We start from the raw sequence: 22,806 nt of genomic DNA on the forward strand, positions 1-22,806 counted from the left end.
TAATCTCTCCACATTCCCTCCCTCTGCCCCTTCTCTGCAGAGGACTGAGTCTCAAGCGGTTTGATGAAGAGATGGAGGTTAGCTACTTCCCTTGGAGCCGTGGCCCCCTGTGTCTTGGGCCAGCTGCTGACGGACTTCCCTGTCTCCCCTCTGCAGGGCATCTCCACCCTTGAACTGCCTGAGTAGCTGTGTTGAAAGTTGGCCTTAAGTTTATCTTGAATTGAAAATTACATTATCACTTCCTGGGCTGGGCCGGCACCCAGCTACACTTCTTCACTGTGGCTGAGATAAGAGAAGGAAAAAATTCATCCAAAGCTGGTCACTCTGTCTTTCTGCAGAAAGGGACTTAAGCCAAAGGCCAATGAGAGGAAAGGGAATAAAGGCTTCAAGGTCCCTGGCTGGTGTTCACAGCAGGATATACCGTCCAGAAGGACTCTAGCTGGAAAGAAGGCATAGCCTCTTTGTTAAAATAGCAGTGATGATGATGGTGGCATCAGCCAATATTATGAAGCTTCTAATATGCTCTAGGTACAGTGCTACCTACTTTACATGCATCACCTTATTATTTAACCTTTACAACAACCCTATGAGATACTTTTTTTAAAACCATGATCTTTCTACAGACTGATTCTGCAGGAGACCTGACAGGATTAAAGAAAAGAAATACAACTTAAATTCATTGCACTTTAATTATCTACCAGGCCCCATGCTGGGATTTTTCATGTGTCAGAAGATAGTGGAACAGTGTAGTCAGTCAACAAATATTATCTCACTCACTGGAGGAATACTTATTGAGTTCTACTAGGTGCTAAGTACTCCATAGTCATAGTCTCATTACTGCCAATGACAATCCTATAGGATAGGTACTGTTATCGCCATCTTGTAGAAAAGGATGCTTACATGTTGTTTTTCTCCCCCCACCTCCTTTTTTTTTTTTTTTAGTGACTATTTACTGAATGCTGGCTATGTTCTAGGACTGGGATAGACTGGTATAGGAAGCAGCCAGTGCCCTGACTTCATGAAGCTTAGTTTGCAGACAAACAAATAAATAAAAAAAGAAAATGTTAGGTAGTGATAAAAACTCTGATATAAATGAAGCAGGGTTATATGATAGAAAGTGCCTGGGGCTACTTTAGATTCAGGGGTCATTTCTGAGGAGGTGACATTTTAGATGAGCACTGAATGACAAGAAGGAGTGAGTCATGCCAAGATCTGGGAACAAAGCCTTCCAGGCAGAGAGAAGGGGTAACACAGAAATCCTAGGGCCTGCAGAACAAGCCTGGAGAGTCCAAGGAACAGAAAGAACCACGGCCAGCGTGGCTGGAGTTGAATGTCAGAGGTGGGAGGCCACAGAGGATGGCAGGGAGCCTTACACATCAGGGCAAGAAGTTGGGAATCGATCCAAATGGGAAGTCCTGGGGGGTGAGAGGCCTAACAGGGCAGAAGTTATTTTTAAAAGCTCACTCTGGTTTCTGTGATGAGAAATCGCCTGTAGGAGACAAGGGTGGAAGAAGGTTAAGTGGCCTTAGTACGAATTTCAAACGGGATATGAGAGTGGCCAAGAGGAGCGTGGCAGGGGAGATGGAGAAGAGGGGGTGGAGGGGTCAGAAGCGCTTGCTGAGGCAGCGGAAGGCCCCAGCACACTGGGTAAGCAGTTGGAGGGAAAAGCTTGGTCTTTGTAGTTTCCACAGAGTGTGGACAAGAGCCTGGCATTTTGTAGGTGACTGATAACTATTTGTTGGACTGAACTGATGCTTAGTGTTTGCTGTACTGGATCTGTTTGCCTGTTAGAAAGCTCAAGATATATACCAGGAGACCTCAGGCAAACATGAGTGATATAGTATTGGTGCTCCCCAGGCCTCACTGGGGTCAACTAATAAATTTAATGATCCCAAAAGATTAAAACTGAAGAAGTCGAATATGAACTAGGTCCAATTAAAGCCATTTAACTTGTGTGAGCCTTTTCAATAATATGGGGATCAAAACATCTTCCCTGGAGAGCTGTTTTGGAGCAGAGAGGTGATGTATGTAAAAAAATCCCATCCGTTGCCTTATTGGGGGAAGAAGTTCAACAAAGGGAAGCTGTCGTCATATGGAACAATACCCTGGGGCCTCACTGGCCTCCTAAGACAGCACCCACCCTGTATTGTCCGTGACATCAATAAGATGCCCAGGTGAAGGCAGGAAATATGGAATGACAGAGTAAGGACCTCCAAAAATCTGTTCCTCCATAAAAGCATCAATAGTGGCAAAAAAAATTGTGAAAATCAACATTTTCATAACTCTGGAAATTAGCCAAAGGCTTGTAATACTCTGAGGAGCATTTATTCAAGAAAAAACACTTAAATTTGGTAAGGTCAGAGTCCTATGGAATTTTAACTTGCCCTATTCTCTTCTCCCTCTTCTCAGTTCTGCAGTAGCCTTGAAAAGCAGCAGCTTACCCCCAACAGCAGCTGTGAAGGCCAGCAGCCTAGCAGTCACTGGAGGAGGCAGACGGGTTGGAGCGCCTCAAAAGCCACATCTCCAGAGAACCGGCATGACTTGCCCTGTCCAGCAGCATTCTGGAAAAGCCCCATTCACAGGGCTTGATTATTTCTTTTGACTGGACTCAGGGCTTCTCGGTGGGAAAAGCCCTAGCTCCAGGACATTTGTTGAAAAAAACTCATAGTTGTCTGGTGTAACAATACCAGTTGGGGAAAAGAAGAGCCTGGCCAAAAGGCTCAAAAGCTCAAAGGGAGGATCTAAGGAATGAGATGTTTATAGGCAGGCTTTGAAAACCTCTGACATACTCCTGGGGATGTAGAAGGATGCACTCATGTGAGGGGTTGTGTGCATGCCCAGGAAAGACCTGAGAAAGCCCTGGCTAACTTTGAGGCCATGCTCAAGCAGGAAATGAAAGCAAAGGCAGAATTATAAACTGCTGGAGTGCTAAAGGTAATCCCCCAAAACACACATGGAGCCCCTCGGCAAAGGATGGGAGACATTGGTTTAAAGAAATCTCTGTCCAATTGTTAGCTGATCACTGAGCTAACTGAGCAGAGACTTCAGTAGCCACACATGATGGGGGAATATAGACTATTCAGAATTATTCCAAGAAAGTCACTAAACAAACAGGAACAAGAACAACACACAGCAACATTAGAAGGGAAGTGATCTGATTTCTAGAGTTGCCACATTACATTATTTAAATGCCCAGTTTTCAACAAAAGGTAGTTCTTTGAAAAGATTGATAAAATTAACAAACCTTTAGCTAGACTAGCTAGTTTCACCAAGAAAAAAAAGAAAAAGAAAATACAAGTTACTAAAATTAGGTATGAAATGAGCTAAATCACAACTGATATTACAGAAATTTTAAAAAACATAAGAGAAACTATAAACAACTATATACCAACAACTTAGATAATCTAGATGAAATGGACAAATTCCTAGAAAGACACACACCACTAAAACTGACTCATAAAGAAACAGAAAACCTGAATAGACCTATAACAAGTAAAGAAGTCGAATCAGTAATTTTGAAACTTCCCACAAAGAAAAGTTCAGGCCCAAATGGCTTTACTGGTGAATTTTAACCAAACATTTAAGGAAGAATTTTCACAAACTCTTCCTCAAAAATAGAAGAGAATACTTCTCATTCTAAGAGGTCAGTATTATCCTGACATCAGAATTAGACAAAGACATCATACAAAAAGGAAACTACAGACCAATACCTTTTATAAACATAGATGCAAAAATTCTCAAAAAAATTACTAGCAAACTGAATCCAGCAACATATAAAAAGGAATTATACATCATGACTAACTGGAAATTATTCCAGGAATGTAAGCTTGGTTTAACATTAAAAATTAATCAATGTAGTATACCACACTAATATATAATAAAGGACCAAAAAATTGTGATCATCTCAATAGACACAGAAAAAGCATTTGACAAAATCCAACACCCTTTCATAATAAAAAATACTCAACAAAATAGGAAAAGGACAGAACTTCCTCAGCCTGATAAAAGGTATCTACAAAAAACCCACTGCTAGCATCATGAAAGATTTTCCCTTAAGATCAGGGAAAAGACAATGTTTGTTCTCACGAATTCTATTTAACATTGTACAGGAGGCTCTAGTCACAGCAATTAGACAAGAAAAAGAAATAAAAGGCATCTAGATTGAAAAGAAAGAACTAAAACAGTTTCTATTTGCAGATGACATGATCGTATGATAGAAAATACTAAGGAAGCTACACACACACACACACACACACACACACACACACACACACACAGAGCTAATAAATGAGTTTAGTAAGGGTATAAGATATAAAATCGACTTACAAAAATCAGTTGTATCTTTACAGAGTAGCAATGAATAATCTGAAAACTAAATTAAGAAAACAATTCCATATACAATAGCAAGAAAAATAATAAAATATTTAGGAATAAATTTAACATAAAAGAGTAAAACTTGTACACTGAAATCTACAAAACATTATTGAAAGAAATTAAATAGAAAGACACCTCATGTTCATGCACTGGAAGATTCAATATTGTTTAGATGACAATACTCTCCGAATTGATCTATAGAGTCAATGCTATCCGTATCAAAAAACCCAGCTGGCCTCTAGGCAGAAACTAACAAGCTGTCCCTAAAATTCATATGGAAATGCAAGGGAACTCAGAAAAGGGGAAAAAAATCTTCAAAAAGAAGAACAATTTTGGAGGATGTGATGGTCAGTTTTATGTGTCAACTTGGCAAGGTATAGTTCCCAGTTATTCAAACACTAGTCTAGGTGTTGCTGTGAAGGTACTTTGTAGATGTGATTAACATCTACAGTCAGCTGACTAACTGTAGGAAATCATTGTCCATAAATGAGTGAGCTCGAGCCAATCAGGTGAAAGGCCTTTAGCACAGAAGTAAGGCTTCCTTGATGAAGAGGAAATTATAGCTATGGACTGCAGCATGAGTACCTGGCGAGGAGAGTCTAGCCTGCTCCTCCTGACACCCTACCCTATGGATTTCAGACTTGGCTAGCTAGCCCACACAATCACATAAGCCAACTCCTTGCAATAAATCTCTGGCTCTGTTTTTCCAGTAGAACACTGACTGAAAGAGAGGACTCACATTTCCTGATTTCAAAACTTACTACAAAACTGCAGTAATCAAGACTGTGTGGAACTGGCATAAAGAATACTGACATCAATCAATGGAGTAGAATTGAGAGTCCAGAAATAAACACATACATTTATGGTCAATTGGTTCTTAACAGGGTGCCAAGACAATTCAATAGGTAAAGAATAGTCTTTTCCACAAATGGTGTTGAGAAGACTGGATTTCCATGTGCAAAAGAATGAATCTGGATTCCTAGCTCATACCATAGACAAAATTTAACTCAAAATGAACCAAAAACCTAAATGTAAGAACTAAAACTATAAAAGTAAGAAGAAAAGATAGGAATAAATCTTTGTGCTCCTGTATCAGGCAATGGTTTCTCAAAAGCACAAGCAACCAAATAAAAATAATAATAAATTGAACTTCATCAAAATTTAAAACTTTTTTGTTTCAAAGAACACTATTAAGCAAATGAAAAGACACCCATAGAGTGGGAGAAAATACTGGCAAGTCATATATCTGATAAGGGTACAGTATCCAAAATATGTGAAGAACTCTTACAACTCAAGAATAAAAAGGCAAAAAACCCAATTTAAAAATGGGCAAAGAATTTGAACAGCCCTTTCTCCAAAGAAGACATACAAATGTCTAATGAGCACGTGAAAAGATGTCCAACATCATTAGGCATTAGAAAAATGCAAATCAAAATCACAATGAAAAAAAATCACAACTGCACATCCACTAGGATGGTTATAATAATTAAAAATAAATAGAAGGAAAATAGGAGAAATTGGAACCTTCATACATTCTTTGTAGGAGTATAAAATGGCACATAAAATGGTACAGCCCTTTGGAAAAGAGTTTTGCAGTTCCTCAAAAAGTTAAACGTAGAAATACCATATGCCCCTGGAATTCCATTCCTAGGTATACATTCAAGAGAACAGAAAACACACACCCCACAAAAACTTGTACATGAACATTGCAGCATTATTCAGAATAGGCAAAAAGTGGCAGTAACCCAGAAGTCCACCAATAGATGAATGGATAAACAAAACATGGAATACAATGGAACATTACTCAGTCACAAAAAAGGATGAAGTAACGACACATGCTATAATGTGGATGAACCCTGAAACCAGTATGCTAGATAAAAGAAGCCAGACACAAAAGGACAAATATTGTATGATTCTACTTATATGAAATATATAGACCAGGTAAATTCATAGAGACAGAAAGCAGACTAGAGGTTATCAGGGACTGGGAGGAGATTCTTTATGAGATGGTGAAAATATTCTAAAATAAGATCGTAGTGAAGGTTACACCACACTGTGAATATATTAGAAACACTGAATTTTACACTTTAAAATCGTGAATTTTATGGCATGTGAACTATATCTCAGTAAAATTGTTATTAAAAAAAAAAAGAAAAAGAAGAAGGCCCCTGTCCCAGGCCCACATACAAAAAGTACATAGAAAATAAACTGAGTAAGCGTAGAGTACACATAGAGTATGTAGAGGCAGTACATCTCTGCCTCTTGGGATCTGGCACTTAGTGCTGGCACAGTGATCCAAGCCTTAAACGTCCATTCCCGTGACCGACTAACACTGTCCTGGTCCTAGGGGTCACTTCTCTAACATCTCTTACCCTATGTCCTTGAAACAGAAGACAACCATGAGTGTATACTGTGAAGGTTTGTGAGTTGTGCCACTGCCAGAGGAAGTGATGGACACTGCTTGGAGAGCAGGAAGGATTGCAGTGGCAAAAGCAGTTCAGGTCACCTTATCTTTGATAAAGGAGGCAAGAATATACAGTGGAGAAAAGACAGCCTCTTCAATAAGTGGTGCTGGGAAAACTGGACAGGTACATGTAAAAGTATGAAATTAGAACACTCCCTAACACCATACACAAAAATAAACTCAAAATGGATTAAAGACCTAAATGTAAGGCCAGACACTATCAAACTCTTAGAGGAAAACATAGGCAGAACACTCTATGACATACATCACAGCAAGATCCTTTTTGAGCCACCTCCTAGAGAAATGGAAATAAAAACAAAAATAAACAAATGGGACCTAATGAAACTTAAAAGCTTTTGCACATCAAAGGAAACCATAAACAAGATGAAAAGACAATCCTCAGAATGGGAGAAAATATTTGCAAATGAAGCAACTGACAAAGGATTAATCTCCAAAATTTACAAGCAGCTCATGCAGCTCAATATCAAAAAAACAAACAACCCAATCCAAAAATGGGCAGAAGACCTAAACGGACATTTCTCCAAAGAAGATATACAGATTGACAAAAAACACATGAAAGAATGCTCAACATCATTAATCATTAGAGCAATGCAAATCAAAACTACAATGAGATATCATCTCACACCGGTCAGAATGGCCATCATCAAAAAATATACAAACAATAAATGCTGGAGAGGGTGTGGAGAAAAGGGAACCCTCTTGCACTGTTGGTGGGAATGTAAATTGATACAGCCACTATGGAGAACAGTATGGAGGTTCCTTAAAAAACTAAAAATAGAACTACCATATGACCCAGCAATTCCACTACTGGGCATATACCCTGAGAAAATCATAATTCAAAAAGAGCCATGTACGAAAATGTTCATTGCAGCTCTATTTACAATAGCCAGGACATGGAAGCAACCTAAGTGTCCATCAACAGGTGAATGGATAAAGAAGATGTGGCACATATATACAATGGAATATTACTCAGCCATAAAAAAGAAACGAAATTGAGTTATTTGTAGTGAGGTGGATGGACCTAGAGTCTGTCATACAGAGTGAAGTAAGTCAGAAAGAGAAAAACAAATACCATATGCTAACACATATACATGGAATCTAAGAAGAAAAAAAAAAAGGTCATGAAGAAACTACGGGCAAGACGGGAATAAAGACACAGACCTACTAGAGAATGGACTTGAAGATATGGGGAGGGGGGAGGGGGAAGGGGGAAGGGTAAGCTGGGACGAAGTGAGAGAGTGGCATGGACATATATACACTACCAAACGTAAAATAGATAGCTAGTGGGAAGCAGCTGCATAGCACAGGGAGATCAGCTCGGTGCTTTGTGACCACCTAGAGGGATGGGATAGGGAGGGTGGGAGGGAGGGAGACACAAAAGGGAAGAGATATGGGAACATATGTATATGTATAACTGATTCACTTTGTTATAAAGCAGAAACTAGCACACCATTGTAAAGCAATTATACTTCAATAAAGATGTTTTAAAAAAAAATAGTAGCTTAAACAAGAGAAAAAAAAAAAAAGCACTTCAGTAAAAGATAAATTAATCAACTTGTCAAATTCTTCTTCCCAGTCTGAATGCAATAGATTCTTGTACCACAATCTATCATTCCCAGTATAACCGAGCATCCATTTTCCTGTTTTGCTTTGTATTCCAATCAGTGCTTCTGAAAGTTCTCACAAATCAGAGTACATTTACAACAGTTTCACATGGCTGAGAAAAATTTTGTAATATTACATGTTATGAGTCAAATTGTGTGCCCTTAAATTCACATGTTGAAGTCATAATCCCCAACGGCTCAGAATGTGATCTTATTTGGAAACAGGGTAACTTGATTACAGAGGTAATCTGTTACCCCTGTAATCATGCTTAAAAGGGGTCATTGGGATGGGTCCAAATACAATATGACTGGTGTCCTTATGGAAAGAGGAAATTTGGAGACACACACAGGGAGAATGCCATGCGAGTATCAAAGCAGAAAATGGGGTGATGCACCTACAAGCCAAAGAATGTCCAAAGAATACACACTATGTGAAAATCTTGTTTAGAACAACATAGGTATTCATTCTGCTGAAATGAAGGCAATAAAAAAAGTTTTAATGGAACTAATATGTAACAATCTATGAATTACATGTAATATCTCTGGCCCCATTTACAGAATATCCAGACATGAAGAAGAATGATTAAAGTAGCCATTTTTGATAGTACCTGGCTTCCAGGCGTATACAAACCATAATTTTGCATGTATTTTTAACTTTTGTCATTATGAAGGTATATGTGTCAATGTGGGAGGACAGAACATATTTCACTGAACAGTTTGCTAGCCTGATTTACAACATTTAAATATGTAGATGTGTGGTATGTGGGCCTCCACTTGTGCTCATGCCCCAGGTCCGATAATTGTTAAAGGTGGGCAGGACCCAGCAATGACAGAAGAAAGCTAGCCTGCAGCTATGAACAGAAGACAAACCAACAGCTCTAACTTGCTCCTACTACAAACTAAAATGCCATCCTGGAAGCTTCACGTGAGGACCTGATGCAGTCCCTAGAGGGAGTGGCGAGTGCCTCACATGCTTTGCCTTCCTGGGCCATAGTCCCCAGGGCCCTACAAGCCCATCCCAGACCAGGGGTATATAGCCCTGTGGCCTCAGTGGGCACTCAGCTCTCACCAGGTTTCATACACCTAATATATTTCACTGTTCCAAATGTCAGGTGCGTCATGAACTTGCATTTGGTTTCCTTGCAGTAACTCTTGTGGTGCCACCTTCAAGCAAACAGAGCCATCTTATAACTGCACTTTACTCCTGCGTTGGGAAAGGACTGTGCAGTTTGACAAAAGGCTTTCAGAGCACTTCTCAGTGCAGTGATATTCCCCATGGCTATTATTTTGTTACGTCCTGCCTGTCCCCTTGTAGGGAGGTTTGGCTGCTTGTTGAGGGCTATGAGGATAGAGAAGGGAACTAGCATTCCATTTGGGAGTAAGTCTTAGGAAGAAAGGAACTCTTAGAGATAGGGTAAGTGGTGGCAGCTGAGAAAGGAGAAAAAAGCAGGATACATCGCCAGTTTCTAAGGGAATGCGAGAAAAGGGTATCAAAATGCCAAACTGAGGATAAAGATTGAGCTGCAGAAGGCCCTGTGGGATTTCCAACTTTGATTGTATTTTTTTTGCAGCTCCCTCCAAGCAAACATGGCAACTGTACATTTCATGCTATTGTCGATTAACATGATGGATAAATGGACAGCTAACATAAAACAGAGTGCCTGACATCAAAGGATACTTGTAGCTACGGTTGAGCATCCTTAAGGAACTTCAATACGCTTTCCATAGATAGCAGCTCACAAAAGCAGAACACTATCTTCGTATGAAATTAAAAACCATGAAAGATAGACTGGGTTCCTCAGAAAGGTAGCAGGAAAGAATGAAAACTTCAAGTCAGGACATAAAAGGGTTTAAAAATAATTTTGATACTAAAAAAAGGAACTCTGATGCAAATACAACAGGTAGAAAGTCAACAGCCCAGTGCTTAATAGCAAAGTCAGACTAGTGAACCACATTAATCAACCTAGGATACAGATTACAACATTTGAAACTCAGATTAACAGGAACAAATAAGGTACCAGCATGGGAAGCATTTTTACAGCCCGTAACAAAAGTTTTCATCTTTGCTTACATAAGACTTCAAAGGGATTCCACATATCAACCAATAAGTGAGTTCATCAAAAAAAAAAAAAAAAGAAAAAAAAGGTTAACTTCAAGAAATGCAAGGCAGGGCTTCCCTGGTGGCGCAGTGGTTGAGAATCTGCCTGCCAATGCAGGGGACACGGGTGCGAGCCCTGGCCCGGGAAGATCCCACACGCCGCGGAGCAACTGGGCCCTTGTGCCACGACTACTGAGCTTGCGCTCTAGAGCCCGCGAGCCACAACTACTGAGCCCACGTGCCACAACTACTGAAGCCCGCGAACCTAGAGCCTGTGCTCCGCAACAAGAGAAGCCACCGTAATGAGAGGACTGTGCACCGCAACGAAGAGTAGCCCCCGCTCGCCGCGACTAAAAAGAAACCCCGCGCACAGCAACGAAGACCCAACGCAGCCAAAAATAAATAAATAAATAAATAAATTTATTATTAAAAAAAGAGAAAGAAATGCAAGGCACAGTGACCACACTTCTGATCTGTTTTAAGATGAATCAGCATTTTCTACCTGAGCAAGTAGAATGCGGTTAGCACTTGGGTGATTTTAAAGACTCTTTTAACAGTTGCCTTTAATTGGCTGATGAAATAGCAGAACAGTGTGACTGAAAGCCAATGTTTATTTTTACCCATTACCTGTTTTATTAATGGGATTGTGGGCCACTGGGCCTCCAGGGACACACAAATATATTAAAATATCCCACACTGTAATTAAGAGGCACAGAGAGGATTAGAGCAAATTAAGCAGCTGTTGTATTTGCCATTGGTTTAGTCAAGGCCAGGCATTTTGATGCTCTCATGGCAGAACCTGGCAAGTTTTACTTCAGAAATCTACAAAATATGGAATATATTTTCTTGCAGAGCAAGGGTTTTAATAAATGGGTCTCTCCCCCCCAAATAAAACTTATACATAAAGAAAAGTATGCCAAGTGGATGCTCCTACAATGAAAGAAGAGATTCCCTTAGCCGGAAAAGGAAAAATGTATCAACAATAGTGTCAGTTAAAGAAACTGGATCTTGAGACTCTATTAAAAAGGGACTCAAAATGAATCAAACTTCCATGTAACTCTCATCCAGACCCCGGGCTTTCTTCTCCTAGGTGAGTCAGAACTTCTGCCTCTGAGTTTTTTAAAGGGAATAAAAATAAAGTGACCACCCAACAGATGACCTGTTCAATAACTAAAGCATCAGAAATATTTGCAGAAACGGAGAACAGATCCTTTTAAGCAAAGACTAGAGTATAGGCTCCTAAGCCAGCACTGTTTCATTTTTTTTTGTTTGATTTTACCAAATCCATTGTGACTAAATGTTAGCTGAATTTTAAAATAGTACATGTAAGTAGATTTTTTGCTTTGATTGCTCAGAATCAACATTACCATGCTTGAGATTACTGCCAGTGCTGGTCTCCTATGAATCTTCATATCAAAGAAAAAGCAAAACGGAATGAGGGCAGGGCAAGATGGAATGAAATCTGGAAACACAGTGTTTTGACCCAAGCAGAGGACAACATTGCGTTTGCCCTAGCAACTCTGGAGAAGTGCTTAAAAAAGACAAGAAAGAAGATATAAGTACTTACGAGGACCCTGGACTTGCAGTGGGAGGGGGGCCTGAAGAAATGAAAGAAAAACAAAAGAAACAGTCAGTCTGGGTTATTGGAGGGTGAACATCAGGACAGCCAAACCATTACAGACTGAAGTTCCCAGCCACCCCGAGGTGATATTTATTTTTCTGGAATTTATTATTTTGCTCCAGCTCTCCCAACCACCTCTATGAAAAAACATACCAGTGAGACTGTGTCTATATCCCACGGTTCAGAGCCTGAAAAATGCTAAGACAAGGGCTAAAAAATGAGTCAGAGCAGGCATCCTCACGAGATGCAGCGAGTTTCAGTGGGAGGCTGAATGGGCACGAGGACGTGGATGGCAACAGCAGGCGGGGGTCTTCGATGGCAGCTGGACAGAAAAGGGGCCTGCGTGCTGGAAACCTTCCCAACTTCTCTGGACAAGGAACATTCTTGCTGAGAAGAATTCACGGATGTGGTGACTTAGAACTGGGGCTGAGGTCAGACCTCTCTGGACTCTGCTCCTGCTCTGCAGTTTACTGGCTGGGTGACCCTGAGCACAGTACTTAACTGCTGGGCCTTGGTTTACTTACTTCTAAAATGGGTACAAGAGGACCAGCTTCTGCGTTGCTGGGCACACCCAGTACCTCCCCACCCCCGTGGAGGCTGAGGGCCAAAGGCCATCCCCAGTAGGAAGCTGCTTACCGAACTTGACAAACAAGACTCCAGTGGTAGAAACCACCTTCTTGCCGTTCGTCGCCACGCACTGGAAGTAGCCCGTGTCTGTGGTGTCAAGGTTTCTAATTCGTAGCCGAGAGCCATAGTTGGTTGCCCGAAAGGAGATCCTCCGGGGCTCCTGGACCACAGGTGCATCATTTTTGAACCAGCGGATAGTGGGAGGCGGATTCCCAGAGACTTTGCAGTGCAGTTCTGCCGTCTGCCCCAGGGACGTGGTGATGTTATTCATCGGTTCATCGAGGGTCAGGTAAGACTCTGTGCACAGGGAGAAGCAGGCAGGTGAGAGGGGCAGACTGCTGGAGAGCACCTCCAAGCAACCCAAACTCACTCTGTGTGCCCCAGACCACAGAGAGACTGAACAGAAGCGGCATGGTGGAGACAGACAAGGGATGGTTGAAATCATCCCTTTACCGAGACCCTGTGACTACTAAACAATCACCCATAGAGTCTGCTGATGGAAGGAAATTTGTTACTAACCATGGTATAAAACCCAAAGTTTTCAAATGACTATGTGGTACCCATGGATAAATGTACTTTCTCGGCCAAGACAAGATGAGCTTTTGTGTTTGAGTGTAAAAAAAAAAAAAAAAACATGCTCCTTGTTACAAACTCAAACAATACAGTGAAAAAGAAAAAGAAGTAAAATTTACCTCACCCCAAAATGACATCCCTCTTAACCTTCTGGCAAAGATCCTACCAGCTTGTCCACTTCTGATAAGAGAGAAAGTATGAAAAACTGGAAAAGTAGGAGCAATATATTTATATCCACATGACCCAAGATTGGGAAGGATACTGAAAATCTTCCTGTCAGTGATGATATAATAAGGGTTATGAAGGCCAGGTTGCTGGCAGACAAAGAGGTGAGGAAATGAAATTATTTCCATAATGTTACTCATGTCAACCACAACACATTACAATATATTATTCTATGCATTCAATTTTTAATTGAGATATAATTTATATTCTATGAAATGTATCAGTCTTAATTACACAGCCCCACGAGTCTTGACAAATGCATGTACCCATGTAACCAATGCCCCTATCAAGACATAGAACAACAGAACATATCAGTATCCCTGAAAGTACCCCCAAGATCCTTAGTAGTGAATCCCTGCTCCACCCCCTCTACCTGGCAAAACTGTGAGAGGATTAAAATTAAATCAGGCAAGGCATAGGAAGCATTTAAACTAGTATATGGCGAAAAGTAAGCACTCAAAAATATTAATCAATATTTTTATAATAATAACAACTTCTGTGTAATGCCTTTTACTCTGTCTCCTGTTATCCTCTAATAACCCCGTGAGGTAGGAAAGGCACAGGAATTATCAAGATGCCCAGCTGCAGAGGAGATGTCTCAGAGATTAGCTGGCTTGCCCTGTGGTCACACAGTAAGTTGTACATTGTGCCCAAAGCTTCTAGCACTAACGACTTTGGGTCCTCAGGCACAGCCAAGCACCTAAACAAAGTCCAACTGAGCCAAGCTGGTTAGTACAGTAGTAAGAACAGATAGACTCTAAGTCCTGCCATATGCCAGGGGCTTTACTTTAGTATTTACCTGCCCAATAACCCCACAAGGGAGGAGGAATTGTTATCGCTGCTCAACAATGAGGAGACCTAGGATCAGAGAGGTTAAGTGACTTGCCCAAGGCCACACAGCTCAGCCAAGGTCTCGTTCAGTTCTCTCTGGCTCCAAAACCTAGCTCTTTCCACCCCATCAGATTGCTTTGGTAGCCTGAGTCACACTGAGGAGTGGGGATAGAATTCAAACTTCTTCCTTAAAGAAGAGCTGGGGTTTACAAATATCCACACGCCCACAGGGCTGTGATCTTCCCGTAACTCCAGCCAGGATTGTCTGGTTAATGGGTCTAACCTTTAGCTATCTGTTCTGGCTGGTGTTATGGTTTCCCTCCAGAAGCCAGGTACCTCACTGACCTGATAGCCTCTGATAGGCCCTTCTCCTTGAGGCTACATCCTGTTTCCTGTCCTTTCTGTAGCATGGGTCCAGCTTTGAGTTGGAGGTGAAACAGGAGGGAAGGGGGCAGGGCACAACCTTTAAAAGAATGACATAGCCATAGGACATGACAAAAAACTGGTTAGAAACAACTAGGTCCAAGATGGCAGAAGATTCGACTTCCAGTGGACCGTGAGCCTCATTATACGCTCATTGTAATATATTAGCATCTAAAGGACACACCCACCAGCACCATGACAGTTCTGAGGCTAACCATAAAAGGCCAAAAAATGGGCAGTGGCCCAATTCCTGGAAATCCCTGCCCCTTCCCCGAAAATAGTTGGAATAATCCTCCCACTCATTAGCATATGAAATTACCCAGCCCATAAAAACTAATCACCCCATGTATCGGGGCCTCTCACCTTCTGAGATGGCCCACCCTCTGTCTGTGAAGTGTGTTTCTCTCTAAATAAATCCACTTCTCACCTATCACTTTGTCTCTCAACTGAAGTCTTTCTGCGACAAGACATCAAGAACCTGAGCTTCATTAAGTCCTGGGACCAGCTGTGTGATCTCCATTAAAAGACTGTGGGTTTCAAGTCCCAACCTGGGTTTGGCCGGGTTCGAGTCCTGGTGTGTGGGTTCGAGTCCCAATCTGAGTTGCATGGTTTCAGAGGGGTCTCCACAGTGGCAAGAGGTGCCATCACTCAGGTACTCCCACAGCCTGGCTCCCTCTCCCAGATTTCTACCTTCTTTAAATATCAAAGCCAGCCAACATCAACCACACTCCCCAGAGGCCAGGACGACAGTGTCTAGATGTGCATCTCAGGGGTTAACATGACTGTTGAGTTTTAGTCAAGAAAACAAAAGTCAATTCTACTTTATTTCTTTGGTTCTTCCTCCATAGGAAGTTGCTACTGAAATCCCAGCAACCTTTTTGGCCAAGCCCTCATAGCATAAAATATAAAAGGGTCAGCTGGAACTTTAAACTGTTTCTTTTGCCTCCAAACCCCAGTTACTTGGCATGATACCACAATCACAGACACACAGTTCTTCAAATTTTTTCTTCTAGGAACATAAATTAGCCAAGAGACAGAGAGTTCTGTAACTGCGTGGAGTATTTCAACTGTTCTCTGAAGGTGTGCTCAAATTTATTGAAAACAAATTAGTACGGGTTGATCCACCAGGTGAAATCAACCCTCACAAACTCTGAAGCTAGACTGTCTGAATTCACATCCTGGTTCTGATACTTATCAGCTGTGTGACCTTGGGCAAGTTATTTAACCTCTCTGTGTCTCAAGTTTTGTTACCTGTGAAATTAGTAAAAGAATTATATCTTCCTCATAGGGCTACTGTGAGGATTATATTAATTAATACATGGAAAGTACTTTGAATAGGGTCTGGCACAGAGCAAACAGCATGTGAAAGTTTCTGCTATTATATTAGTTATTTTTTTCTTTTCTTTTTCTCACAAATAACTTATGCCTAAAAATGGGAAATGATTATCCATCGAACTGATTGGTTTCCTGGCCATGTCCAGTCCTGACTTTACAGAACAGATCTGAGGGATGAGGCCACCTGCCCAAGATCACATAACTAACACACTGCAGGCAAGAGTGGTTAATTTGTCCGTGAAGTTCTATATCATATCTACCTAAAACAAAAACAAGGGTTACAGGGCATCTTGAAATCAGTGTAATAGCTGGCTCAAGCAGTATGTTTCCAGGGAGAAATAAGGAAATGTAAACAAATCTTTGTGTCTACTGAACAAAGGAACCTTGCCATAAACACAGGGAACTTGATTCTAACTTTTTAGTGATAAAGTATAATGTTCAATTTATTTGCCATCTGTAGCTGCTCACTTAATAAGTAAAACAAGCAAATGATCTGGTCCTCAGTTTGGCAAAGACTGGAAGCATCAGAAACACATTTGGCCTAAACAACACGAAAGCATTTTGTGACTGGAATAAAATAAAATAAAAACGCATGTCTGAATCATTGCTATCAGCCTTGTTGTTAACAAGCCTCTGGCCGTGATCCATTCTCTTCCCAGAACTATCTGGATCCTCCTGGAGCAGCCTCATGGGCCACACGAGGGGACCCACTCTCTGTTCTACACCCAGCACTTGGCGTGACCATTGCAGGTTATGGACTAGTCATTTCTTTCAGAGAACACCTGAGCATCCCAGCGAAGCAGCCCAGGGCAGAGGAAATCTGTAAACTGGACCTGATACCAGTTTGCCACTACCTAGCTGCAAGTGTCAGGCAGTCACCTCGCCTCCCTGGGCTTTGGAGTCATGATCATGGGCCTGTGCGGTCTGCACCTCCTGAAATAGTGTAAGTTTCCATATGGGCCTCAGCTACAGAAGCACTGGATGGCAGTGTGGACTAAGAATGTCGCCTGCCACATCAGTAAACAAGATGTTGCGGCCATTGAGCCATCAGCCACTATAGCCGCATTCCCTCTACCCCCCCACCCCAATGGTACACCCTGAAGGGATTCAGGATGGAGAAAAAAAAGAGACTACTGGCCCTAGATAGTTAAGCTGCATAGCAAAGGAATAATTTCATTCAGTCCAGGCTCTTGCATCTTCCCATACAGAAAAGCACTAAATTCATTAACTTGAGATATCTGGTTTTTCTTTAATTAGCAGTCATCTTTTGATGTTGAGACTACCTGGTTTTGTTGTTGTTGTTCATTTGGTTTTTTGGGGCTTTTCTTTTTTTTTTTTTGGTAAAGCTCCTATATATCCTGGCTCCTCCCATACCTCTTTGAAACTGTCCCTGAGAGCTACCTAAGAGGCTGTATCCCGGGCTTAAGTCTTCAGTAAGTCTGCCAAATAAAACAATTGTCAGCTATTAGGTTGTGCAGTTTTTTCAGTTGACAGCAGACAGCAGGTACTGACCGAATCTGAATGCCAGAAAAAGCATTTTGGCCTGTACATTTATATATAAATTTATTTTATTTTTGGCTGCGTTGGGTCTTCGTTGCTGCGCATGGGCTTTTCTCTAGTTGCGGCAAGCGGGGGCCACCCCCTGTCACGGTGAGTGGGCTTCTCATTGCGGTGGCTTCTCTTGTGGCAGAGCACAGGCTCCAGGCGCGGGCTTCAGTAGTTGTGGCACTTGGGCTCAGTAGTTGTGGCTCACGGGCTCTAGAGCACAGGCTCAGCAGTTGTGGCGCACAGGCCTAGCTGCTCTGCGGCATGTGGGATCCTCCCGGACAAGGGCTCGAACCCGTGTCCCCTGCATCGGCAGGCGGACTCCCAACCACTACGCCACCAGGGAAGCCCCTGGCCTGTACATTTAAACCTGGCTATTCATACTGTTAAAAGAGGCCCAAAGTGGAGTCACTTGTGCTAAGTCCACATCACCAAACCGAGACTTAATACCTAACTTAATTACACTTTCAACCTCTCCCAGGAATGGACTCTTAAACCAATCAATCTGGAATTACCTAGTCAGCACTAGTGAGGTGATCTGCCTGATAGACCCCTGCTGTGCCCTAAAAGAAAGTGACCTTGCCACAAACAATCTACTCTTTGCTAGGAACAACCCTGTTCTGCCCCTTTCTGCCTATAAAAGTCTTTCATTTTGTACAGCTCTTCAGAACTCCTTTCTATCTGCTAGATGGGATGCTGCCTGATTCATGAATTGTTGAATAAAACCAATAAGATTTTAAAAATTTGTTCACTTGAATTTTGTTTTTTAACAATATTTTTTTCAGTGGCTTGACTCAATACCTCTGACAACATGTGCTTGAGCTGTGGAAGCTTTCTCAGCCTTCTTTCCCTGCTTTTGTGGACCACAAATGTTGAGACGGCAGACTGGTGAGTGGGAGGTGGGATATAATCTGGCTGGAGAGAGAAAAAATTCCAATTCTGCCGACTCCACCTCTAGCTCTGTGTCTCTGAATGAACTATGTCTCCCAGTGGTGGTACTAGTAATAATGATGATGGTGACAATGACAATGATGACGATACAATATAATGATGATAATAGCTAACATCTAAAGGATAATTAATTAAAAAAACAAAAAACAGTAATTCTTTAAAAAAAAATCTTTAAAAAATTATTTTGGCTCCAGAGTCCTTGTTCCAGGACAGAAGTTCTCAAACCCCTTGGTTTCAGAACCCCCTATACACCCTTTAAAATATTGAGGACGCCCAAAAGGGTACTAAAGGGTACTTATTACCATGGCAGGTGTTGTTACAAACCATTATTATTGTCCTCATTTTATACACGAGATATCTAAGGCACAGGGATGGTAAAAAAGCCATCCAAGATCACATAGTAAGTAGAAGTGAGACAAAACAATTATTGATTCAGATTTAGATTGATTTAGATTTCAATCTAAATCTCAGCAAGTTATTTTGTGGATATTGACAAACTGATTCTAAAGTTTATATGAGAGGCAAAAGACCCAGAATAGCCAACATAATACTGAAGGAGAAGAACAAAGCTGGAGGCCTGACACTACCCAACTTCAAGACTTGCTATAAAGCTACAGTAATCAAGACAGTGTGACACTGGTGAAAGAATAGACAAATAGACCCATGAAAGAGAATAGAGAGCCCAGAAATAGAGTCCAGTTGACTACCTATATATAATCAACTGATCTTTGACAAAGACGTAAGGTCACCACAAAGGAGCAAAGATAGTCTTTTCAACAAATAGTGCTGAAACAACTGTACATCCACATGCAAAAATGAATCTAGACACAGCCCTTACACCCTTCACAAAAATTAACTCAAAATGGGTCATGGACCTAAACATAAGATGCAAAATTACAAAATTCCTGGAAGATAACATAGGAGAAAACCCAGATGATCTTGAGTATGGAAATGACTTTTTAGATATGACAACAAAGACATGATCTGTGAAATAAATTATTGATAAATTGGACTTTATTAAAATTAAAAATGTCTGTTCTGCAAAAGACAATATCAACAGAATGAGAAGACAAGCCACAGACTGGGAGAAAACATTTGCAAAAGACACATCTGATAAAGTACCAAAATATACAAAGAACTCTTAAAACTCAACCATAAGAAAGCAACCCCAATAAAAAATGGGCCAATACTTTAAGAGATACCTCACCAAAGAAGAAAAATGGCAAATAGGCATATGAAAAGATGTTCCACATCATATGTCATCAGGGAAATGCAAATTAAAACAATGAGTTACACTAAACACCCATAAGACTGATCAAAATCCAGAACATTGACATTACCAAATGCTGATGAAGGCATGGAGCAACAGGAACTCTCTCTCATTGCTGGTGGGAATGCAAAATGTTACAGCTACTTTGGAAGATAGTTTGGCAGTTTCTTACAAAAATAAAAATACTCTTACCATATGATCCAGCAATCTCACTCCTTGGTATTTACCCAAAGTAGTTGAAAACTTATGTCCACACAAAACCCTGCACATGGACGTTTGCAGCTTTATTCACAATTGCCAAAAGCTGGATGCAAACAAGCTGTCCTTCAGTAGGTAAATAGATACACTGTAGTACATCTAGACTATGGAAATGAGCTATCAAGCCATGAAAACACATAAAGGAACCATAAATACATATTACTAAGTGAAAGAAGGCAATCTTAAAAGGCTACATATGGCATGATTCCAATTATAGGACATTCTGGAAAAGGTAAAACTTTAGACAGTAGAAATATCAGTGGTTACCAGAGACTGGGGGGTGGGGGGGGGGATGAATGGGCAGAGCACAGAGGATTTTTAGGGCAATGAAAATACTCTCTCTGATACTATAATGGTGGATACATGTCATTATACATTTATCTAAATCCATGGAATGTACAACACAAGAGTGAGCTATAATGTAAACTATGAACTTTGGGTGATTATGATGTGTCAACGTAATTTCACCAGTTTTAACAGATGTACGACTCTGGTGGGGAATGTTGATAACGGGAGAGATTATGAATGTGAAGGGGCAGGGTGTACACAAAAAAAACTCTGTATCTTCCCTTCAATTTTGCTGTGAACCTAAAACTTCCCTAAAAAAAAATCTTTAGGGCCTCCCTGGTGGCGCAGTGGTTAAGGATCCATCTGGCAATGCAGGGGACACGGGTTCAAGCCCTGGTCCAGGAAGATCCCACATGCCGCGGAGCAACTAAGGCCGTGTGCCACAACTACTGAGCCTGCACTCTAGAGCCTGCGTGCTACAACTACTGAGTCCACATGCCACAACTACTGAAGCCCACAAGCCTAGAGCCCGTGCTCCACAACAAGAGAAGCCACCGCAATGAGAAGCCCATGCACCGCAACGAACAGTAGCCCCCTCTCGACGCAGCTAAAAGAAAGCCCACGGGCAGCAATGAAAACCTAATGCAGCCAAAAATAAATTTTAATTAATTAATTAATTAATTAATTAAAAACCCAAAAACCAGTAATTCTTTAAAAAAAAAATCTTTAAAAAATTATTTTGGCTCCAGAGTCCTTGTTCCAGGACAGAAGTTCTCAAACCCCTTGGTTTCAGAACCCCCTATACACCCTTTAAAATATTGAGGACCCCCAAAAGAAAATTTTAAAATATTTGTTTACTAATTTATTTGAAAATAAAGATAATCTCATTACTTGTTAACAAATATTGTCATGAAAAATAACTATATTCCCCCCTGCACCCCCTGATACACATGCGAATAGTGAGAAGAGTGGTATTGTTTTCGATTGTTATTGATCTATCATTTGGCTTAAGAGCAGACAGCTGGACTCTCCTCTTTCTGCATTCAATCTTTTGAGATATGTTGTTTTGGTTGAAGTATATGAAGAAAATCTGGCTTCATACAGTTGGAAAAGAGAGGGGTATTTTTATAGCCTTCTCAGATAATTTAGGATAGTATTCTTTGATACTAAACCAAAATTTGACAAATGGTAGTTTCTTTTTTTTTTTTTGACATTTTTAAATTGAAGTATAGTTGATTTACAATGTTGCAGGTGTACAGCAAAGTGATTCAGTTATATATATATTCTTTTTCAGTTTTTTCCATTATAGGTTATTATAAAATATTGAATATAGTATGCTGTGTTATACAGTAAGTCCTTGTTGTTTATTTTATATATAGTAGTGTGTATATGTTAATCCCAAACTCCTAATTTATCCCTCCCCCCCTTCCCTTTTAGTAACCATAAGTTTGTTTTCTATGTTTGTGAGTCTATTCCTCTTTTGTAAATAAGTTCATTTGTATCATTTTTTTAGATTCCACATATAAGTGACATCATATGATATTTATCTTTCTCTGTCTGGCTTACTTCACTTAGTATGATAATCTCTAGGTTCATCCATGTTGCTGCAGATGGCATTATTTCGTTCTTTTTCATGGCTGAGTAATATTCCATTGTACGTATATTCCACATCTTTATCCATCATCTGTCAGTGGATATTTAGGTTGCTTCCATGTCTTGGTTATTGTAAACGGTGCTGCTATGAACATTGGGGTGCATGTATCTTTTCCAGATATAGGCCCAGGAGTGGGATTGCTGGATCATATGGTAACTCTACTTTTTGTTTTTTAAGGGACCTCCACACTGTTTTCCATAGTGGCTGCACCAATACATTCCCATCAACAGTGCAGGAGGGTTCCCTTTTCTCCACACCCTCTCCAGCAGACAAATGGTAGTTTCTTAAAGAATAGTTGTGATGTGAAATCTGAAACCATACCAGTGAATTTTTCATAATCTGTTATACTAAAATGTATTGATTTATCTTGCACGTTGAATAGATCTTTTATCCACGTATGATTTTTTAACACCATGCCCTGTTCATTTAGAAAACATTGGTTCACTGAGTTACACAGATCTTCCAGACATGAACACATTTAATCATGTAATATAGAAAAATCACATTCATTAATATCACCATCTATCTCATTAGTAAAGATTGGGAAACTGTCAAGCTCATAGTGGTGGCTAAAATTTTTCCAAATTTTAAATTTTTGCTGGAAAGCTCAAATTTTATTATTGGCAACTAATATTATCTCCTGT

At 40.6% G+C, this 22,806-nt stretch overlaps 1 protein-coding gene across 5 annotated transcripts in view; it reads right to left on the bottom strand.

The window, feature by feature from the left end:
• ROR1 (receptor tyrosine kinase like orphan receptor 1) overlaps positions 1–22,806 on the bottom strand; it is a 408,226-nt gene that overhangs the window by 112,777 nt on the left and 272,643 nt on the right. For all 5 annotated transcript variants that reach the window (XM_082453451.1, XM_082453453.1, XM_082453452.1 and 2 more), the window contains exons 3-4: positions 12,819–13,106; positions 12,129–12,159 (exon numbers count right to left, since the gene is read on the bottom strand). In XM_082453451.1, the coding sequence (XP_082309577.1) occupies positions 12,129–12,159; positions 12,819–13,106 (319 nt within the window). The remainder of the gene's footprint in view (positions 1–12,128; positions 12,160–12,818; positions 13,107–22,806) is intronic.

This window comes from Balaenoptera physalus, assembly GCF_965194825.1.
Source record: "Balaenoptera physalus genome assembly, chromosome: 1".
In the NCBI taxonomy this organism is placed as follows: Eukaryota; Metazoa; Chordata; class Mammalia; order Artiodactyla; family Balaenopteridae; genus Balaenoptera; species Balaenoptera physalus.